Raw genomic sequence first — 22191 nt, 5'->3', positions numbered from 1 at the left:
GAGTTTAAAAGCCAGGTGTTCAAAGGATAAGGATGAGGCGATGGGGATGAGGCTGGTCCTGATGTCTTGACGGTGGATAACGGCAATTCCACCACCTCGGCCCTCCGAGCGTGGTTTATTGACGTAGGAATATCCATTGGGTGTGGTGAGGTTGAGCGTGTAGTAGTCCAGTGGTTGTTGCCAGGTTTCGGTGAGACAGAGAAATAGTGGTAGTTTATGTGTTCTCTGACCAAATTGATTAATAATTTAATTTTTTTATGATTATTATTTATTTATTTTCATTATTAATCATTTATTTATTTTCTTTCTCATTTGGCCAATATCTCAGGCACCTTTTGAGCTGGGAAGCTAATATTTGGACATGAGTGACCAAGTGATGTGGCTATCAAGGATATTTTTGATTTATTGATTAATCATTTAATCGATTAATTATTTATTGAGTAATCAATTAATTATTTAATTTTTTATTAATGACTTATTTAATTAAATTTCTGAAAGATACATCTTCGGATGAAGCACTAGTGGTTTAGTTAAGCTATTAGCCAATTGATTATGAAAATATTTTGTGATAATCTTTTATTGATTTTAATTATACAATTAATCAATCAATTAGTGTACACCTCTCCCTCCCAATGCAGCCTCAATGAGCTGCACTGCGGTATTGCCGGGCGCCGGAGGCGCCCCAGCAATGCCGCTCTGTAGGATATTTAATTATTTGGCATGGGGGCGGTGTACTTTGAATGTATGTGTACTTGTTGTGCTATCTTTTCATTAAAAAAATATTGGAGCTGGCAGGTCGGCCTAGAGGTACGCACACTCGCCCTAAGCTATCTAGTCTTGGTTTGAATCCCGACTCAGCTATAAATTCTTCCCGATGTTTCACAGGCAGGGTTATTTATCAATGTGTGTGCCATCCCTTGGACGGATGTTAAACAGCGTCCCTTTGGTGGACGTTAAAGATCCAATGGTGTTTTTGGCGAAGAGAGGGCGAGCTTTCGCCGGCATCCTGAACAAATTACAAATTCCTGGCCTAACCATCAGAGGGCACTGTTGCGCCATGAACCAATGATGCTACCCCACAGCATTGTGCTGCATACAAACGAAAAAGAAGACAACGTATTGTTTCTTTGTGTGGTCTTCCATCCTCCCAACTCCAATGACTCCATCTATAAAGCTCTCCACCAACATTGGCAATCTGCTCTCCTCTCACCCCTGTTCACTCTTCTTCACCTGTGGAGAGGTTAATTGCCGCCATGCCAGCCAGCCCGATGCTGGATCACATATGTAAGAACATGGCCTCACAACTAAGTCACTCCGTGAAATGACTGGGTTTACTCTGTCTTTCTTTTCCAACATCAATCTCTCCAAAAGGCAACCATTAATTATGAGACCTGCTCATGTCAAACGTTTGCTCAAACTTGTCTGGCTCATCCGCAGATTCTCCAGAATCAGCACATACAAGTCAAGACAAGGCCATCATCACATCAGCTCCTAACATAACATTGACTGTTCCTGCAATTCCTTATGCAATGGAGTAATTACTCTTCTTCACAATTGCATCTCATCCCGCAATTGGCTTGACACCATGGAAACTAATGGCTTTAAAATCATTGGAATATCTTGCAAAGAAACCGAGTCCATGGGCCTATCACTTTTACATCGCAGACAAGTCGGTGGCCTTCTACAGCCTCCTTTCTGATCTTGCATCCTCTGCCCTCTCCCGCTCTCCATGTTGTCCCCTACCCAGGTTTCTGAAGGTGCACGTGGTCTACCAGGAACTCCCTTCTGGTGAAACTACGTAAATCGAGGCTCACTGCTCACCTCAACTCATTAGTCCCTCTTTTTTCCTACCTGTGGAACCAAATTCCACACTATCTTCACTCTCCAGACAAGTCTTCAAGACAGCTGTTCACCACCATATCTCTGATCATCCTGACATCCTCCATCCACAACAATACGATTTAATATACAGGAGAACAAACACGACGTAACGACAATAACACCGAAGTTTTTCGTGCTGTACTCTTCAGTCATTCACAGCAAAGAGACCGGAAGGGATGAGAACTCGTGCATTTATAAGCATGTCTAAGTAACTGCAACACCAATTGGTTCTTCAGTCATGACGACTTGGTGTTCTGAACACCCATTGGTTGACTCAGTCACCACTGTCCCTGGCTCTGATTGGCTGGAGTGGAGTTGTCAGCAATGACGCACCATTTGCATCATTACCTTGGACAGTGGTCGGGGAAATACCTTTAATCTTTTCGTGTTGAAAGAGAATGAGAGACTGTACAAATTGCTTTTGACGACACAATGTAGGGTCCGTGGAATGGATTAAGGTTGCTTCTAACATACGTAGATGTAACATACTGTGACCTCAGCTCAATATCTTGAACATATCTGCATTGTACTGGACTGCACTATCGGGGTTGGCATCAAAGGGCCATGCAATGGCAGAAGAAGAAGATATGGTCGATGGTCCTTGAACGTTCCTACATGCTCGTACTGGTTTGAGTCGTCACTCCCAAGTTATTTGCTCGAATCACCGGGGGCACATCCGGACATGCTGTTTGATATGATCCGCCAACCTTTGGGTTGTACGGCCCACTTACCGAGCTTCACATAGGCACTTAAACTCATAGATAACATTGCAGATTTGTGAGGTGGGCAGCACATCCTTGTTGACTGACGTGAGTAGACGGCGTGAGGTGAAGATTACTCGAGGTTGCACAGCCAGGTACGTGTTTGATTTGTTCTTCAAACCTTCGTGATGATTGTCCTTTCCATGGTATCCTGATATATACCGGACATATATGTCAGGACCGATCTTGTGTTCCTTTGTTGTGTTGAGAAACTTGGGCACATATCTCTTGATTATAGACTCCGGATAACCATTGTCACCGAGTATCTTCATGATTTTGTCAATTTCAGCAGGACGATTACAAGGTGAGCAAATCCTCCGAGCTCTGTTCACAAGGGTGTGAAAACCACAGGAGATGACATTTTGGTAAACTCAACTGGAAGGCAGATCCTCAGAAGAAAGAAAAAGTGGGAGCTGGAGTTTAGGATTGATGGACAGCTTGGAACTGGGAATAACTAACAAAGGGTTACTGAACTAAAGCGTGCAACTTACATAAATAAAAGGATGGAAGGGGCAGAGGGGAGAATAGTCAGGAATAAAGGGGGAGGCAAAGATCAAATTATGGGTAATAGTGGACTGAGGTTGTCTGTTATCCTAGGTATGCACACACACTTACTTACTTGGATGTAGAGGCTGGAAGTGATGCTTATTTGCCCCTCATTACTGCGCTGATGCATGTATTCCTCTGGTACGGTTGGTACTTCAATGGATGATTTGCCCAGTGTACTTCCAGTGCTGACTTGAACTGCTTCACCGTTTCTGTGTTGACTGCTCTTTCAGGAAGCGAGTTCCAGTTGTCGAGTCTGTGACCTCTGGTTTTCGACCCCTCATCCATCTCAAAGAATTTCATGGCCTCTTGACAATTTTGAAGCCCCCTCATCCTCACCTTTGAACCGTCTCCTTTCTGTCTCCTTTGCTTCGAATCTCGACAGAGCTACAGATCGTCACCCTGTTATTTCACATGCATGATGGGTCTCCAATCAGAAAAAATACATGGAACTGGAGGAGCCATCTGCCAGCACTAGTCATGGGGAGATGTTAAAGATGTCACCGAGTGTTTAGCAGAGATGAGGCGAGTTATCACTTGAACACTGCTCAAATGACAAATTCCTGGCACCTTCAATCGAGTATCCTGTGATGGAGTGGCGATCTGTCCAGGATTGGTGCAGCTGTGAAATGTTTCTCGACTTGTCATAAATGCCCTGAAACAACCAGCTGTTCCAATTCCTAATTGCCACACTTTAGAACTTTTTAAAATTATTGTAGATTAAGCAACTCTGATTAACTAACTCCATTACGTAACCCTCCTGCCAATCCCGCGTCCGGTTCCTCTGGTGAAGAAGCGTCCTTCGAGCTCCACATCATCAATGTTTAAGTATTTTCCCATTCGTGTCTTGGTCAAATTTCCACTCGTTATTTTATTGTGTATGTGTTACTGTGTTTCTAGTTGGTGTCGGTTTGCAATTCATGCAAACCTGTATGTAATTCGTCGTTTTCTGTTGTTACCGCGTGCGCGGCCTGGTACCTTGAGGCTTCCCTCTCCCCGTCGGTGTTTTGTGAACATATGTTCCTTCCTTCGCTGTATTGCTGGTTCTTTGATTTTCTCCCCCCCCCACCCCCACCTCCCTTGAACATCTTACCCTTTGTCTAACGTTTTAAATACAAAAAATAAAAATACAATTTATTTTTATTTCCTTCTCTCCTCGCTGTCCCCACCCACGTGTGATGTTATCTCGCCTCGCCCCCTTTATCTCCTTTTCTTCCACCTCTTCCTTCCATCTCCAGCTGATACTCACCTTTCCAATTCTAGTTTCCACCATACTCATTCAACCCTTTGTCCTTCCTCAGATCCACGCCCTCACTTCAGGGACTTTTCCCAGATCGTTTTTCACGGTTTTGTTTAAATATATAATTTAAATATGTTTAAACTTTCCCCTGCAGTGTTTTATTCAGTGCTTTATGACAACACACTGTTTTTCTTCCTATTTAAAAGGCTTTTTTCAATTTCCTCTTCAATTCATTCCATTTCAAAAAAAAATTCAATCTCTTACAGTCCTTCCTTTCTACATTCTCTAAACTCACCTGCATTCCACCCCTCCTCGATCGTTTTCAAACGGATCTCTGACTTGAAAATCACAATGAACCCAGTTTGTATTAAATGTTCGTTTTTCATTAATAATCCACTTTCTAAACTCCCTCCTCACCCTTCCAAAACTCTGTCCTCACCCCTCCCCTCCTAAACTCCCCCTCACCCATCCTTTTCAATTCTCCCCCCTCCCCTCCAAATCAACCCCCTTTCCCCTCCCCTTCTAAACTTCCACTCCCCCCTCCCCTTCAATACTCCCCCTCACCCCTCACCTTCAAAACTCACCCTCACCCCTTCAAATCTGCACCCTCACCCCTCCCCTTCAAAACTCCCCCCTCCCCTTCTAATCTCCCCGCTTACCATCTTTCTCCAATTCTCTCCCCTCCCCCCTCCTTCTCAAATCTGCCTCCTCCCCACTTCCTCTCCCTTCCAACTCATACCTCCACTTCCTCCAACCTTCTACTTTGCTCTGCCCCCCCCCCCCTCAAACAACGCCTCACTGTGCCTCATCACCATCAAACCTTTTGTCCTCCTCATCCTTCCCTTTCTCCTAACTCTTCTGTAATCTCTGACACACTATCAACAGCCCTTCCTACCTCCCCCCTCATCTCTCATCTCTCATCTTACCCTACCCCTCCCCTGTACCCGATGCTCCCCCTCTCTCTTCCTTAATGGTGTGAACCTCAAACATCTGGGGCCTTCGCTCAAACCTGACTGATCTCTCCATGCAGGTTGCTTCTGACAAACCAGACGTAATCTGCTCAACAGAAACATTCGTCCTTCAAGATGTCTCTGAATCCTTAATATCTCTTCCTGGTTACTTCCTCCTCCTGGTGGTTTTGGTTGCTATATATATCAAAAACTCTCTTCCTCACTCTCCCTGCACTGCCCTCTCTCCACCTCACCCCCAGGAGTACCTCTGGCTACTGCTTCCCCTCTGCTCCCACCATTTGTTCATATGTGTTCTGTACCATCCACCAAACAGTGATGACTCCATTTACATCTCCCTGTTTGATAACATGGACCAACTTCTATCCACTCATCCCAACTCTCTCTTCCTCATATGTGGCGACTTTAACTGTCATCATGCCAGGTGGCTGTGTGTGGGTACCTCTCTCACCAGCCATGGCATCTCAGCAAAGGACTTCTGCGACTCACTGGGACTGACACAATCTGTAAATTTCCCGACCCGGATCTCAATCAATGGAGTCCATTATCTTCTAGACTTGGTTATGACTAACTTCCCTGCAAATGTCTGCTGCTCTTCTTCTGCTCCAATCGGCTCATCTGATCTTGTGCTTGTTAAAGTGGACACCTCTCTGGTCGTTCTCAGAGAGCCTCCTCAGCACCGACGGGTCTGGCATTTCACTTAGACCGACTGGCATGGTCTTCAAGCAGCCATCAATCATCTGGACTGGTCTCCCATCTCTACCGCCTCTGACATCAACTCTTTCTGGGAATTCTTCCAAAGCAAACTGCTCTCTCTCTCTCTCATGCACAGATTTATCCCATCTCGTCTTCAGTTGTCTTACCCTTCCTCCCGTCCATGGTACACTGAATCTTGTGGTGAGGCAGTTGCCCTGAAACAACTTGCCTTTGCCTCTTGGAAGGCCAATCCAACTGAAGGCAATCTCAGTTCCTTTCACAAAGCTCGGAACCAAGGTGTGTCTACCCTCAGGAGAGCCAGGAAGCACTATCCTTCTACTCTCAAACCTGTCTCCTTCCTCCAAATCCTGGTGGCATCTGGTCAAATCTGTTTCTGGTGTTTGTTCCCCCTCCAACCCCTCCCTTACCTTAAATGGCTACACAGCTGACACTGCACGTGAAAAAGCCGAATGCCTCAACTCTGTGTTTGCCTCAAAAACTTGTGTCCCGAACCCATCTCTCTCTCTGTACCCACCTTACCCAGTCGAACCCAGCTGTTCCTGGACTCTGTGTCCTTCTCTCCTGACAACGTAGAGAAGTTTCTGTCAAACCTCGACTCTGATTCAGCAACTGGACCAGACGGCATTAGCCCACGGGCCCTAAAATCCTGCTCTGCCGCTCTATCTCACCCTCTCTTTTTCTCAAGGTCATCTGCCTTCAGCTTAGATATCAGCCAACATCGCAGCTTTACACAAAAAAGGTGCAAAAACAGATCCTTGCAACTACAGACCAATCAGCTCGCTCCCAATAATCAGCAAAGTCATGGAATCCATCATCACTTCTGACATCAAATCCTTCCTCTTCTCCAATGGCTTGACCTCGGATCATCAATTTGTATTCAGATCATGTCATTCTACTCTGGATATGCTGCTGTCTCAACAATGGATGTAGGTCCTCCATGCCAAACAGGAAATCAGAGCTGTCTCCCTTGACATATCACATGCCTTCGATACGGTCTTTTTCTGGGCACTTCTGAGCTCCTCACCACATACAAAGCTTTCATCCGCAGCTCAATGGAATACCGCTCTCCCCTCTGGGCTGGTGGTCCTACCTCGCACCTAGCTCGGCTTCACGAAGTTGAAACCAAAGCATTCAGAATCATTGGAATCTCCTGCAATGAAGCTGATTTTGAGGGCCTTTCTCTCTTTCTCACCGCAGGCAGGTTGGTGGTCTTTCTGTCTTCTACCGACTCCTCTTTGGCCTTGCTCCCCCAGCTCTATCTGTGCTCTGTTTCCCAAATATTCCTGCAGGATGCAGAAGATCTGCCAGCAACCCTCTTCTGGTGAAACTGCCAAAATCAAGACTCTCTATTCACCTTCACTCCTTTCATTCCTCTTTTCTCCCACCTCTGGAACAAACTCCCTCACTCTCTTCAATCCCACTCCTCCCTCCAGGTCTTTCAAACAGCTGTTCACCACCATCTCTTATCTTCCGCCATCCAAAACCTTTATCTTTTCTACCCCCGCTAATTTTTACCCCAGATACACTTTTTTGAAATTCCTACTTCTTTCCTGGAAGTTTTCCTTTTCTTCTTTCCAATTTCTTTATTCTCTTCTGATGAAACTGCCAAAATCTAGGCTATAAGCTCACCTTCGCTCCTTCATTCCTCTTTTTCCCCCGCTGCTGGAACAAACTCCCACAAAGTTTTCTTTTTTGCCATTCCGTATTTTGAAAACGAATACAAAATCCGTGGGCAAAAGCTCCATGCAGGAATTCTAGTCTCAGCCGGTCAGAACATCTGGGCTAGGCGTACAATATTGGGACTCTGAGCTCAGCAGTGCCGTCTCATTTACAACAATGGTTTTAGTCCAGCCTTGTGATGCTTCATCTGTGATTACATGTTTTTGTTTTTTTATTGAAAAAAAAAAACCGAAATAATGAAAATTCATAAAAATAATTAAAATAATAATAAAATTAAACACTCATTTTGTTAAGAGTATTAATCGCACCATTCAAAGCGCACTAAACAATTCAATATAAACAGAGTAAGTAATTTAACCCGTACAACGATGTATGATGATGTACTGCTCAAAATAATTCAGGGTAATATGTTGAATTTTGAAGCCAGGCATGTTTCACCATTGATTACAATATTCATAGTTAGCTTATTAACAGAAACAAACTAAAGTTAACCTGGAAATGATTTTGAGCAGTGTACTTTAAGATAACGCCCAATTCCCAACATACAAATAAATATGACATTCACAAACGCACATTGTTGGAAAAGCAAGAAGATTGCAGATTAATGCGGATCACTGGCTGCCAATTTCTCCGATAATTTTACAAACTATGGTGCTGGAGTAAGCACGCTGTCGGAGGCACAATTTGGTACTGCGTTTCGACAACTTCATACACAACTTCATCGGTGGGTACAAAACAATCTTTCCTTATACAAACCAACTGGGGGTTGAAGCTTCCCAAAGTGTTCGAACAGTTCTGCTTCCCAAAATATAACCCTGTGTCCCCAAGCTATAACAGCAAGGTGTTGACAAAGCTGCTCAGAGATTTCAACTGGAAAAGTTTTATAATGTACCGACAAATTTGTGCACTGGGGTCAGAAAGGGTAGCAAGGAAAAAGGTAAAGCAAAAAAAAAAAGGGGGAGAAAAAGGAGGAAAAAAAATCCTCAAATATGTTGGTCGATACCCAATAAAAAGCTTTTGTGTCCATAAGTGGACCGTCTACAAAAAATAAAACTACAAGTCACTGCAGCTAGCTTCTCAAATAACAGCAAACGAGGATTCGCTCATTGTTTTTTGAGTCAAAGCCAATACAAAGTACAATTTGATTATTTAAGTGACATACACAAAGCTGTTAGTTATAAAGTGTTATTAAAAATTTTTGAAACAACCGAGATGCAGCTGTCCAGCAAAGATTGCGCTTGGCGCTCTTCAAATATTTTATAATCTTAAGTCATTGTCCAGGTGCGTATTCACATGGTGCTGCATCTCATCTTCATTTCCAGGCCGCACGTAGATGACAATGGTGCAAATTGGACATGTCCTGGCAATGAAAGCAAACTCGTCGGTACCAATGGAGCGAGGTGTCAAACAAATATTGCCAATGTCTTCCGTGGGAGGGACCTGCAATTGAACAGCCACAAAAGCATGTGTTTAGGATTTTTAAAAAGAAGATACTGCACATTGTTCATCCTCATTCAACAGGATAAAAGCAAGAAAAAATAGGGGCAATACCCCTGGGCGCTCACCTGGTAGAATAAAGCAGTATACTACACTGGCTAAAGGTATTTTAAACAGTCTCGTGGTATTTAAACCAATTTAAATGGTTGCTAGGGGGCAGGCCAGCATGCAGAATCAAACTAATGTAATCATAAGACTTTAAATAATAAACCAACAAAAATGACCTATTTTGAGGGGAAACCTCTCCCTCTCCCTGCCTCCCACCCACCCCCCCCCCCCCCCCAATCCTTCCCCAATTGATTTTTTTAATGCCGTGAACAAATTTTGGTACAAGTTTCATCGGAATTGCGTGTGTAGTTTCTGAGAAGAAGCAAATACCTATTTTGTGGGGCAACCCCCCCCCCCCACCCCTCTCCCAGTAGCCCAGTAGACCCTTTCAGGGCCCGATTTTTTTTTTATGCCGTGAACAAACTTTGGTATGTCATGGGCGGTGAAGGTTGTGGTCAAGTTTCATCGAAATAGTGTGTAGTTTCAGTGGGAAAAGGAAAATCCTATTTTGGGGGGGAGGGGGGGGGGGGTCAAACCTGGATCCACTTTGACCCCTGGTCGACCCCTTAAACCCCGATTTTGTTTAATGCCGTGAACAAATTCGAGTTGCAACATAACAAAGATCATTTGTGCCAAATTTGGTCACAATGCTTTCAGCGGTTTTGGAGAAGTTGCAAGTGTTTACGGACTGACGGACTGTTTTGTCATATTATTTTTGGGTTCCATCTCTCAATGGCGAAGAATCACTTAAAAATATTATAATATAAGGATCGGATCCCGATATTCTTGAAAATCAAATAAATTCGTCCTTGACAAACACCCAACCTCTCCACCAAGTTCCGTCCGAATCTGTCCACGTTTTGAGATATCCTGCTCACAGACAGAACAACAGAGATGAAAACACATTCTCCGTCCGATTTCGATGGTCAATCCCATTGACAAAACCGCAGCATAAGAGTTCTGCATGGAATTTGAGACTAAACTTAAAAATTCTGATAAATTAGCATACTGGCAAATAGCAATATGGTACACCTTTTTAAACGATGTCCAATACTAAAAGAACACTCGTATACATATCACACTCGTATACATATCACACTAAAAGAACACTCGTATACATATCACACGAGGGACAAGGACATTCTAAGACATCAGGTTATTTTTAAATGAAATATACAATGACACTAGGAGACAACTGAAAATTAAAAGTACCAGAACATTTTGCCGATAGTGGTATGATGATATTTGCCTGCCATGAGTGTGACAAGGATGCAAACCGCAAAGATTTGTTGATCTGACAAGCAGCAAAACTGACAATTCCACATGCTAAGGTCATGTGACTGCAAACATCACCCCATGTTTTCCAACAAACACACAAATCGTCAATCCCAAGGAACCATTTTCTTGGCCTTTAGTTAACAATAAGTATGGGATCTTTGTTTTAATGATCCTGTCCACCACGCAGCGGGAGACGAGGTTTTGCAATTGTGGTGTGCGTGTGCATGCGCGTGTGTCCGTCCATCCATCCGTCCGCAACCATGTGCCGTACCGTTTGTTTAAAACATTTCAGATTTTGTCATCGAATTTTCAACAAAGCTTTATGAGGAAAATATGGAGAAGACAAATTAATAATTTGGTCAAAAGGTCAAAAGTCAGCATCACAAAATCGTCAATTTTCATTCAATTGACCTGAAATTTAACGAATTTGCATATCACATCACCAATTTGGTTAACCAATAAAAAGGTCAACGGTCAAGGTTGCATAAATCATCAATTTTCATCTGGTTGACTTTAAATTTAAGCAGGTTTTGCATATTGTGTCACTGAAGCCTATTGCTTTTGAGGTCAAAAGGTTAAGGTCCACTAAAAGCGTCAATTTTTTTTTGCTGTTTTAGTCATGTTTAGCATAAAGAAGAAAAACAACTCTGAACAAGTACAGATACATTCAAAGTACACCGCCCCCATGCCAAATAATTCAATATCCTACAGTGCGGCATTGCCGGGGCGTCTCCGGCGACCGGCAATACCGCAGTGCACCTCATATAGGCTGCATTGGGAGGGAGAGGTGTACGCTAATTGATTAATTGTATAATTAAAATCAATAAAACATTATCACAAAATATTTCCTTAATCAATTGGCTAATAGCATAACTAAACCACAAGTGCTTCACCCGAAGATGTATCTTTTAGAAATTTAATTAAATAAGTCATTAATAAAAAATTAAATAAACAATTGATTAATCAATAATTAATCAATAAATAATTAATCGATAAAATGATTAATCAATAAATCAAAAATATCCTTGATAGCCACATCACTTGGTCACTGTCATGTCCAAATATTAGCTTCCGAGCTCAAAAGGTGCCTGAGATATTGGCCAAATGAGAAAGAAAATAAATAAATGATTAATAATGAAAATAAATAAATAATAATCATAAAAAAATTAAATTATTAATCAATTCGGTCAGAGAACACACAAACCACCACCATTTCATTAGAATCTGTACCTTAAAAAAAAAAAAAAATTGTCATAAATCGAATAATTAAATAATTCATCGATTAATTGATTAATTGATTAATTAATAAATCAAAAATATCCTTTGCAGCCAAATCACCTGGTCATTGGCATGTCCAAATATCAGCTTCCTAACTCAAAAGGTGCCTGAGTTAATGGTCAGAAGAGAAAGGAAATTTGATTAATTAAATAAGTACTTAATTAATCGCTAATAATTAAATAACTCCTCAATTAATTGATTAATCAAAAAACGAAAAATACGGTTTTGGAGAAAGGCCTTGCTCACTGCTGTGCCGAAATTTCAGCTTCCCAGCTCAAAGGATGGCTGAGATATCGCCCGGACAAACAAACAAACAAGAGAACAAGAAAGCAAGAAAACAACCAGAGTGAAAACCGAGTACTCCCTTTCAGCGTGCGTCACTGCCGAGCCCCCTTCGGTGCCCAGTAATGACGATTTGCAATGCCTGGAGATGGCATAGGAAAGGTGCGGTGTACAATACAAAGCGAATGTGGACAGGCTTTGCACTTTCAGATGCTTTCTAGTTAGCTCGTCCCCTGCACACTAGGAGATGTTTTTTTTTTTGTATACAAGATCGAGGCTCGTGTAAGAGTTAACATTAATCACAAAAACGGACACATAAAAAACTAATAATAAAGGGAGCGGGAGATAAGATGGGGAGAGAGAGGGAAGCACACAAGCACAACAGCAGAGAACAGGGACATCGAGAGATCTGTGGGAGGGAGAGGGCTTGGGGAGGAGGCATGGGAAGGGGGGGGGGGGGGGGGTTGAGGTGGGAGAGGTATAAAACACATGGACACTGGTTGGACTTCCAGGAAAGAAGTTGGTATTTCAAAAAAGTGGATCTGGGGTGAATTTGCGGGGGTAGAAAAGATCAAGGTTTTGGATGAAAAGAAAAGATCAAGATAAGAGATGGTGGTGAACAGCTGTTTTAAAGACCTGGAGGGAGGAGTGGGATTAAAGAGAGTGAGGGAGTTGTTCCGGAGGTGGGGAAAAAGAGGAATGAAAGAGTGAAGGTGAGCAGAGAGTCTTGATTTTGGCAATTTCACCAGAAGAGGGTTGCTGGCAGAACTTGTGTGACCTGTAGGAATATTTGGGGGACAGAGCACAGACAGAGCTGGGGGAGCTAGGCCAGAGAGGAGTCGGTAGAAGACAGAAAGACCACCTACCTGCCTGTGGTGAGCGAGTGCAAGACCCTCACAATCAGCTTCATCGCGGGAGATTCCAATGATTCTGAATGCTTTGGTTTCAACAGCGTGAAGACGAGCTAGGTGTGAGGCAGGAGCAACAGCCCAGAGGGAAGAGCAGTATTCCATTGAGCTGCGGATGAAAGCCTTGAATGTGGTGAGGATCTCAGGGGTGCCAGGGAAGGACTTCGCACGCAGGAGGATGCCCAGTGGGTGACTGGCTTTGGAGGCCTGCTTGGAAATGTTGTTTTCCGAGGAAAGATCATGGCAGAGAGATAGTGAGACCCAAGAGCTTGAGTGACAGAACTTCTTGGAGAGGATTGTTGAGAAAGTATATGGGAGGGTTGTCCAGTCTGTCTTCTCGGAGAGACATAGTAAGAGTGTGAGATTTGTCAGGATTGAAAGACATGTTCCACTTGTTTGACCAGTCTGTGATTTTGTCCAGGTCTGCAGAGAGTGAGGAGGCTGCAGACTGCCGATCTGAGGGATGAGGAATGGAGCGGCAGAGAGTAGAATCATCAGCAAAGAGATAGAGAGGATTTTCCAGAGAGTCGGAGAGATCATTGATGAAGACCAGAAAAAGCTGTGTCTGTCTGTCTGTGTGTATCTGTCTGTCTGTGTGTATCTGTCTGTCTGTGTGTATCTGTCTGTCTGTGTGTATCTGTCTGTCTGTGTGTATCTGTCTGTCTGTGTGTATCTGTCTGTCTGTGTGTATCTGTCCAGCCATAACTTTTTTACAATTTGAGTTTTGTCATTAAATTTTCATGAAAGCTTTATAATGATAATATCGAGAGGGCAAATTAATAATTTTGTTAAAAGGCCAAAAGGTCAAAGGTCCGCGTCACATAAAATCATCCATTTTTATCCAATTGGCCTGAAATTTCAATTTACCATTTTAGTTTTTGTCATCAAATTTTAAACATAGCTTTATTATGATCATACGGAGAAGGCAAATTAATAACTTAATCAAAAATTCAAACGTTAATGTCACATAAAATCATCAATTTTCATCAGATTGAACTGAAATTTTAAGAATTCGCACATTGGGGCACTGAATTAGACCACCAATCAAAAGCCAGAAGCTCTTTTTAATCAAAAGGTCAAAGGTCAAGGCTACATAAAATCATCAATTTTCATCAGATTGAACTGAAATTTTAAGAATCCGCATATTGGGTCACTGAATTGGATCACCAATCAAAAGCTGGAAGCTCTTTTTTATCAAAAGGTCAAAGGTCAAGGCTACATAAAATCATCAATTTTTATTTTGTATGTTTAGCCCACGGATGTGGATGGGCTTTGCATTTTCAGATGCTTTGTAGTTGATCTTTAAAAAAAATAATTAATTCCTAACTGGGGTCACTGGGATATTTATTTTGGCCTAAAGCCAAAAACAAGTGTTAATTTTTTATTATACTCGACATCAACATGGCCATTTTGTTTACTTCATAATTATATTTATAATAACAGGCTGTTTTCCGTGTTAATGACTACTATTTCCTGCGGAACAAATGTTTATGCCGTGAATTACTCGAAATCATAATACATTGTTTAAGGGGGAAAAATAAAAACAACAATATAACTTGACTCGTTGTTCTATCACATATTTTAAGTTTAAAAAAAAATGTATGGAAATGTTTAGAGGCCAGATGATTATTTCTGCAACAAGTAGTGCCAATGTCATATTTTAGGTTAGAAATACCAAAACCACTTTCTTTCTGATGTTGCTGATGCATGACCCTGCAAACCTGGGAAGTATGGAACTTGGCCAGGATGTATATGCATTTTAATGGCCTATTATTTTTGAAAGGAACCATGTGAATACCATCCCAATACTCCATGCAACATATTGCCTGCAAAGCACCAGGATTCCATTTATAGGAGAATCAAATTCAGATACACAGCCAAAAGACAAATTATTACAAAAGGGAAACTTGGATGACTACTGTAGATGAATACTACAGGGAGACTTGGATGAATAATGGAGTGGGGAGGAATGAGGGCTAGGGGAGGACACATGGGGCTGGACAAGAGGTGGGTTAACGGCGGTAGAAAAGATTATTGTTGTGGATTGGGGATGATCTGAGATGGTGTTGAAAAGCTGTCTTGAAGAGCTGGAGGGAAGAATGAGATTGAAGAGAATGTGGAAGTTGGTTTCACAAGCGGGGAAAAGAAAGGACACAAATGAGTGAAGGTGAGCAGTGATTCTGGATTTTGGGAGTTTCACCAGAAGGGGGTTGATGATGGTGGTCCGTGAGCATCCTGCAGGAACCTGTGGGAAGGGGAGGGGACTAAGAATGGAAAGAGGAGAGGGTGCAAGACCAAAATGGAAGCGGTCCACCGACCTGTCTGTGATGTGAAAGTGGCAGGCCAATAGACTCAGTAACATCGTGGGAGATTCCAACAATCTCAAAGGTCTTAGTTTCCACAGTGTCAAGCTGAGAAGGATGCACGGCAGGGGAGTCAGTCCAGAGGGGAGAGCAGTATTACATCAAGCTGCAGATGTACATAGGTGGATCGGAGTTCACGTGTGTCAAGGAAGGACCTTGTACGAAGGAGGATGCCCAGCTGGCGAATAGCTTTGAAGGCCAACTTGGAAATATGGTTTGCTCAAGTATATGGCTGATAGTGAGACCCAGGGGTTTGAATGACTGAACTTCCTGAAGAGGATTGTTGATAAAGTAGATAGGAGGGTTTACCAGACGGTCCATTCAAAGATAGTGAGAATGTGTGATTTGTCTGGATTGAAAGACATATTCAAAGTGTTTCAAACGAGTGTTTGACTAGCTAGTGATTTTACCAATGTCTGAAGAGAGGAAAGAGGCTGCTGCCTCCATCTGAAGGACGAGGAATGTCATTGCAGATGGTGGAGTCATCAGAAAATAGATAAAGGGGATTTTCCTGATTTAAAGAGATCATTGATGAAGATCAGGAATAGGACTGGGCACAGAACACTGCCTTGGGACACTCCAGCTTTGACAGAGAGAGGAGATTAATGGATTCCTTTTGGAATGACACTTTGGCTACGAAAGTCAGCCAAAGAGGAATGAGGTTATGGCCAGGATATATATGCAATGAGGTTACGGCCAAATTGCATGGTGCAGTATTCGACTAGAGGAAGTCAGTAAGCTAAGTGTGTAGTTGGCCTTTGATGCCATAAGCAGAGTCCTGATTTGGTTTGGAAAGAAAGGCAGGATGCCAGACTTGTCAAAAAACACGAGATATGTCCAGAGTGATGGCCCTAATATGCTTGACATTGTAAACATACCCAGGTGCAGCCCGAAGCTACCTGCACATACCATAGTGCAGTATTCGGATTGTTCGGTTTCTGAAAAAAAAAAATTTGAAAGTGCCCGAGTGGAAACGTTTGTGCTTGCGGCAGATTGGTGATCCTCACCGACTTCATGTGCTTGCGTAAGATTAACTAGGCACCAAAATACAAACTGGGTCAAAGAATAATTGAATAATTTGGCTTTTATCCAAATGTTGTTTTTATTTCATTTTGCTGCATTTTCATTTTGAAATCAGCACTCTTTTCTGGAATTAGCAGAAATTTATGCCATTCAACAGGTCACGTGACTGCCTTTGACCTCAATCATTTCAACCACAGAGCACATGAGCACCTCACCTGCCGGACGTGTTGGCGACATGCCCATTCGAGACTAAGATATTCCATTCAGCATGCATTCTGAGGCGATGTGAGATAACCCCAGCTACTTTATGCCGAAAGCGTTTACAGCTCATCCATCACAGGATGTGTCATTGCTTTCCCAAACGAGGGCACTTATGGGATATTTTCTCCCTGCCAACTCCAATTACAATGAGGCGAACAGCAAGAAAACACAAACTGACAATTATGTTATCACATTTTTTGTCTTGGCTGAAAAATCAAAAAAGGTTACCTACAAGTTTCTAAATTTTTGGATAAGACGACACATCTTCAAACAAGTAAAAGGAAGAATGAATACGCAATGCAATTAGCATGAACAATGAGCTTGCTATGATTACATATTGTAAAGCTAAACTGTGGATAATCAAACAGGAAAATAATCACAAATGAGAAAACCTTGAAGAGCAAAGAGATGCAAAATACAACGAGAAAGCATCTGAAAATGCAAAGCCCGCCCGCGTCCGCTTTGTATTCAGATGTCTTCTTTTCAGATGTCCGCATATAATAATTCCGCGTATAATAATTCTCGTATCCGAATCCATATTCAGATCTTCACCAGAACCTAATCGATTCTTCCTCGTCAGACACCCAACCTATCCACCAAGTTTCCTCCAAATCCGTCCACAACTTTTTGAGATATCCTGCTATTTATCGTTTTTGGCCCTATCTCCCAATGGTGAAGAATCACTTAAAAAATTAAATAATTCTTATAACCGAATCCAGATTCGGATCTTCACCAAAATATAACCATTTTGTCCGAGTCACATATGTAAACTCTCCACTAAATTTCGTGCAAATCCATCGACAAATTTTTTAAATAATAAAATAAATAAAAATCTCAAAAATATCCTGTTCACTGACAGACAGGGGTGAAAACATAACCTCTATCCACTTGCGGTGGCGGATGTAAAATAAATTCCCATTTTTTTTTTAAAGAAAATCGTTACATATGTCATGCATCCCCTAATGTTTGCATATACAAAGTTTCATTTTATAAATGCATAATCCTCGGGTAAGCTGGCTTGTGAAAAGAAACAAGATTGTTTAACACAAACCTTTACGTCTTTGCGTTCTTTTCCAAGTTGTGGAAAGCGTGCAGGTATGTTGTGGTCTGTGCCGGTACCATGGTATTTCACGATGCCTTTGGGCATTACTCGTTTTTCAGTTGCAGGTGAGCCGATCTTCTTGTTGGATGCATCGCACGACGCCGTTGGTTTACATAACCCCTTCGGGTTCAAACGAAAGCGGCGGATTTCTTCACAAAGGTGTTCTTGATTGGTGCTGTTTATAAATGGACTGAGGTAGTCTGAATCTGGCGGTGGTCGTTTTAAGCCAAGTAGGCTCAATGAATCAACTGTTTGCAAAAAACTTTCATCGTCCCCTAAAATGTCTGCATCCTGTCGGCTGGGCTTGGTATTGCGAATGTACATGGTTGCATTATAACAAGCAGTTTTGCTCGGAGAGACGTCCACAGAGGAGGTGGTTTCTGTAGGAATGTGTTTAAAAGGTGGCGGAATTTTCTCATCGCCACCTAAAATGCCCTCATCCTGTTGGCTGGGATCGGTATTCCGAATGTACATGGTTATATTATTACAAGCAGTTTTGCTTGGAGAGACGTCCACAGAGGAGGTAGTTTCTGTAGGAATGTGTTTAAAAGGTGGCGGAATTTTCTCATCGCCACCTAAAATGCCCTCATCCTGTTGGCTGGGATCGGTATTCCGAATGTACATTGTTATATTATTACAAGTAGTTTTGCTTGGAGAGACGTCCACAGAGGAGGTAGTTTCTGTAGCAATGGCTTTAAAAGTTGGCGGAGGTTTCAGATCACCTTGTGGGACGTGAATAATTGGCTGTTCCTCGATTTTCACTCGCTTTTCTGCCCAGGCTCGAGTTGCTGATAATTCAGATTTGGCATCTTTCGGCAATAATAACCCAAGACTAGGAAATCTAGTGTAAGATGTCACCTGCAGTGCTTCTGAAGCCTCCAGATCTGTGCACTGTATTGGTATGGACTCGGGGCCTGCCGGACAAGAAGAAATTCACAGCTTAGCTATATATAACGATTTTCCAAATTAAATATGTACTTACCAAAAAAAAACAACAATACGATAACAAATAAATTCTTCAGGAAGTATGAATTTCCGGTTGACTGCATATTGAGGCTCAGACTAAAAACAAACGTGAATCTGGTTAATGTAGGTGAGGAACTTATTGTCACGTGTACAGCAGTGCATCACTTTCAAATTATTGTTGATGACTTTTAAAGCTAAAACTAAATTGATGCAATGTATAATCCCGAATTCAGTTTTTATTCCGAGTCTAAAGCACGTGGAGGAGCTACGACATGAATTACGCACACGCATGCAAACAAATACATGAGACAGCTGGATTTGACTTTAGACAAACACATAGCTGCTGAGCTTAGACGAATTGACGCAACTTCCTGGGAACTTCGGGTACCAGCGATGCTGTCTTTGTGACATTGCATTTCTCTCTGCATTTAGCAGGGCGATTATGGAAAATTTTCCTCCTTCCGTGCATTTCAACATGTGGGGTTTGACCATGTCTTTTGTACAATGTCGATGTAAAATTAAAGTGGAACACATGAAAAATTGATTTTTTTAAAACACGTAGTAGTAGTAGTAGTCGTAGTAGCTGTTGTGTTGCCCCAGTCAGTTCTGGTTGAACAAACCAGCGGCACGGAGATAGACAATCGATCTCACGGGAGCGACCCAGAGATCCCACATCCGAGATGTTGTTGTGCTCTTGCCTACGTGAAGCCAGGGCCGTGCAGTGTTCTATGATGTGTTTTATTGTGTGTGGAGTGGCCTGGCAGTGGTTGCAGATGTCGTCATTGGTGTCGTCGAGTCTATGCTTGCAGTGTAAAAGTTGTGGGTGGTGTCCACAGCGAATACATGAAAGGTGAACACGATCAGACTTGGGGAGTAGTTTCTCTGCGTCATCGATGGGTGGGGGTTTTGTGCCTGAGATACAGTTTGGGTCCTGGTTCTTGATTGCGTTTATGGTGATGTGGTTGTGGATGTGTTTTTTTGGAGTTAGAAGTGTGACTGTTGATTCTGAGGGGGCTACTTTTTGTCTGTTGATGGTGAGCCAGGTTTGTAGGGTGCTGAGGAAGGGTTGAAGTTGTGCTGTGGTGGTGTTGATGTTGCTATGAGTAGAGGTGATGGTTTTATCATCCGCATATGAGGCTATTTGTATGTTCTCGTGTGGTTGTGGAATGTCGCGTATGAGCAGACTAAAGAGCATGGGGGAGAGGATTGAGCCTTAAAGAAGGTAAGGTAGGAATTTCAGATTTCATACAGCCAGTGATAATTTGTGCCCATTGAAAGAAGGCAAAATGTTAATTTTTTTGACATCAAAATAAATTATATTATTATGTGGAACAATCTTTGACATGGAAAGGTGAAATCGGAAAAGTACAAACCATGATTTCGCTTACATTTATTTTGTTGTTTGTGACAAGTGAGATTTTGGATAATTTCAGACTGTTTTTTGGTCAGCCACTGCAGGTTACGAAACTGGGCCATCAGCTCGATGTAGGCTTCATAGAGATTCCTTCTGCAAGGGGAACAAAAAACATTTAAACTTCAGCAGCAGGCATTTGCAAAGGACCGGCGAGTATGGTGCTGGACGTGTGCAAATATGATGACGTTGTGTGGTGTTCATGCTTTTTCTTATTTTTAATTTTGACAATTTTATTTTAAACAGTTTGAGTAATATTGACATCAATAAATAAATGTGATATACTTTCTGTGAATAAATAAAAGATCAACAAGGAAGTTATATGCTTAAAAACAGGGAGCATTTTTTCTCAAATCAAGTATGGAACATCATTTATTTTTTGAACAAATGAATATCATATGATTTATTTTTGAATATCATACAATGATTTAAGCCTGGTGTTAGCTTAACGGCGAAGGTGGCTGGCTTGACATCTTCGGGTCCAGAGTGTGAGCCTTTGCCATGCCATTGAAATAACATCAGGTGGGTTGACTCATCCTGTCATCTTTTCGAGGTTGGAAAAATGAGTACCAATCACTGGTAATATGGGGCACTGCATCAGCAGCACAGCCGCAATTCCAGAGAATGCTGAAGCCAAGCAGCGACGGGATGCATACCAACCACCACCACCAACCACCACCACATGTAAAGACAAACTGAAGGACAGTTTATCTTCAATGGTGATGTACACAGTCGTGGCCAAAAATATTGGCACCCTTGCAGTTTTTTCAAATAATGCACCATTTCTTCCAGAAAATTGTTGAAATTAAAAAATCATTTGATATCCACAAATGTATTTATTTGCTTTGCAGTGGAAAAAAAACAAAAAAAGCCGAAAAAATTACAAAATCTTAGCTTATTCCATACAGAAATTCTAAAATGGCCCGGACAATATTATAGGCACCTTTAAGAAAGTTGTTAGAAATAATTAGATTTCAAGAAGGTGATTCTCCTTTACTTTGGAATTGAACTAACCTATGGTGAGTCGCAGGTGACTGCGATATACAAATCACTCATTCAACCAGTTTGAATGGAGAAAAGCAGTCATTCTGCTGTTTTGTGTCACTGTGTGTACTGCAATGAGCATGGAGAAAAGAAAGAAAACCAGAGAATTGTCTGAGGAGGTCAGATACAAGATTGGAGCCAAGCATGGACATTGGACAATCTCAATGCTACAAGTCCATTTCCAGAGACCTTTATGTTCCTGTGTTCACCGTACGCAATGTTATCAGGAGGTTTAAGGCCCATGGCACTGTAGCCAACTTCCCTGGACGTGGCCACAAGAGAAAACTTGATCGAAGATTGCAGCGAAGAATTGTTCGAATGGTGGAGAAAGCACCTCAATCAACTCCCAAACAGATTCAAGCTGATCTTCAGACACAAAGTACGACAGTTTCAACTTGCACCATCCATCACCAACTCAATGAAAGGGGGTTATATGGTAGCAGACCCAGGAGGACCCCACTGCTGAGAGAGAGACATAAGAAAGCCTGACTGGAGTATTCCAAAACACACCAGAACAAGCTAAAATCCTTCTGGGAGAATGTCCTGTGGACAGACGAGACCAAATTGGAGCTCTTTGGTAAAGCACATCATCTCTATGTTTACAGAAAAAAAATGAAGCCTTCAAAGAAAAGAACACCTTCCCTACAGTCAAACATTGAGGAGGTTCAGTGATGTTTTGGGGTTGCTGTGCTGCCTCTGGCATTGGGTACCTTGAATGTGTGCAGGGCATCATGAAATCAGGAGATTACCAAGGCATTTTGGAGCGCAATGTTCAACCCAGTGTCAGAAAGCTGGGTCTCCGTCGAAGGTCATGGGTCTTGCAGCAGGGCAATGACCCCAAACACATTTCAAAAAGCACCCAGGAATGGTTCAAGACAAAACACTGGACTGCTCTGAAGTGGCCAGCAATGAGTCCTGATCTAAATCCCATTGAACA

At 42.2% G+C, this 22191-nt stretch overlaps 1 protein-coding gene across 3 annotated transcripts in view; it reads right to left on the bottom strand.

The window, feature by feature from the left end:
* Positions 1 to 7981: 7981 nt before the first annotated feature.
* LOC137431847 (uncharacterized) overlaps positions 7982 to 22191 on the bottom strand; it is a 113079-nt gene continuing 98869 nt past the window's right edge. For all 3 annotated transcript variants that reach the window (XM_068123605.2, XM_068123606.2, XM_078782571.1), the window contains 3 exons: positions 20188 to 20306; positions 17783 to 18747; positions 7982 to 9233 (listed from right to left, as the gene is read on the bottom strand). In XM_068123605.2, coding sequence (XP_067979706.2) covers positions 9051 to 9233; positions 17783 to 18747; positions 20188 to 20306 — 1267 coding nt within the window. In that variant the 3' untranslated portion in view covers positions 7982 to 9050. The remainder of the gene's footprint in view (positions 9234 to 17782; positions 18748 to 20187; positions 20307 to 22191) is intronic.

Source organism: Myxine glutinosa, chromosome 7 (assembly GCF_964187855.1).
Source record: "Myxine glutinosa chromosome 7, kmMyxGlut1.1, whole genome shotgun sequence".
Taxonomy (NCBI): domain Eukaryota; kingdom Metazoa; phylum Chordata; class Myxini; order Myxiniformes; family Myxinidae; genus Myxine; species Myxine glutinosa.
The sequence above is the reverse complement of the archived record's forward strand: the minus strand, read 5'-3'. Positions and strand labels throughout refer to the sequence as shown.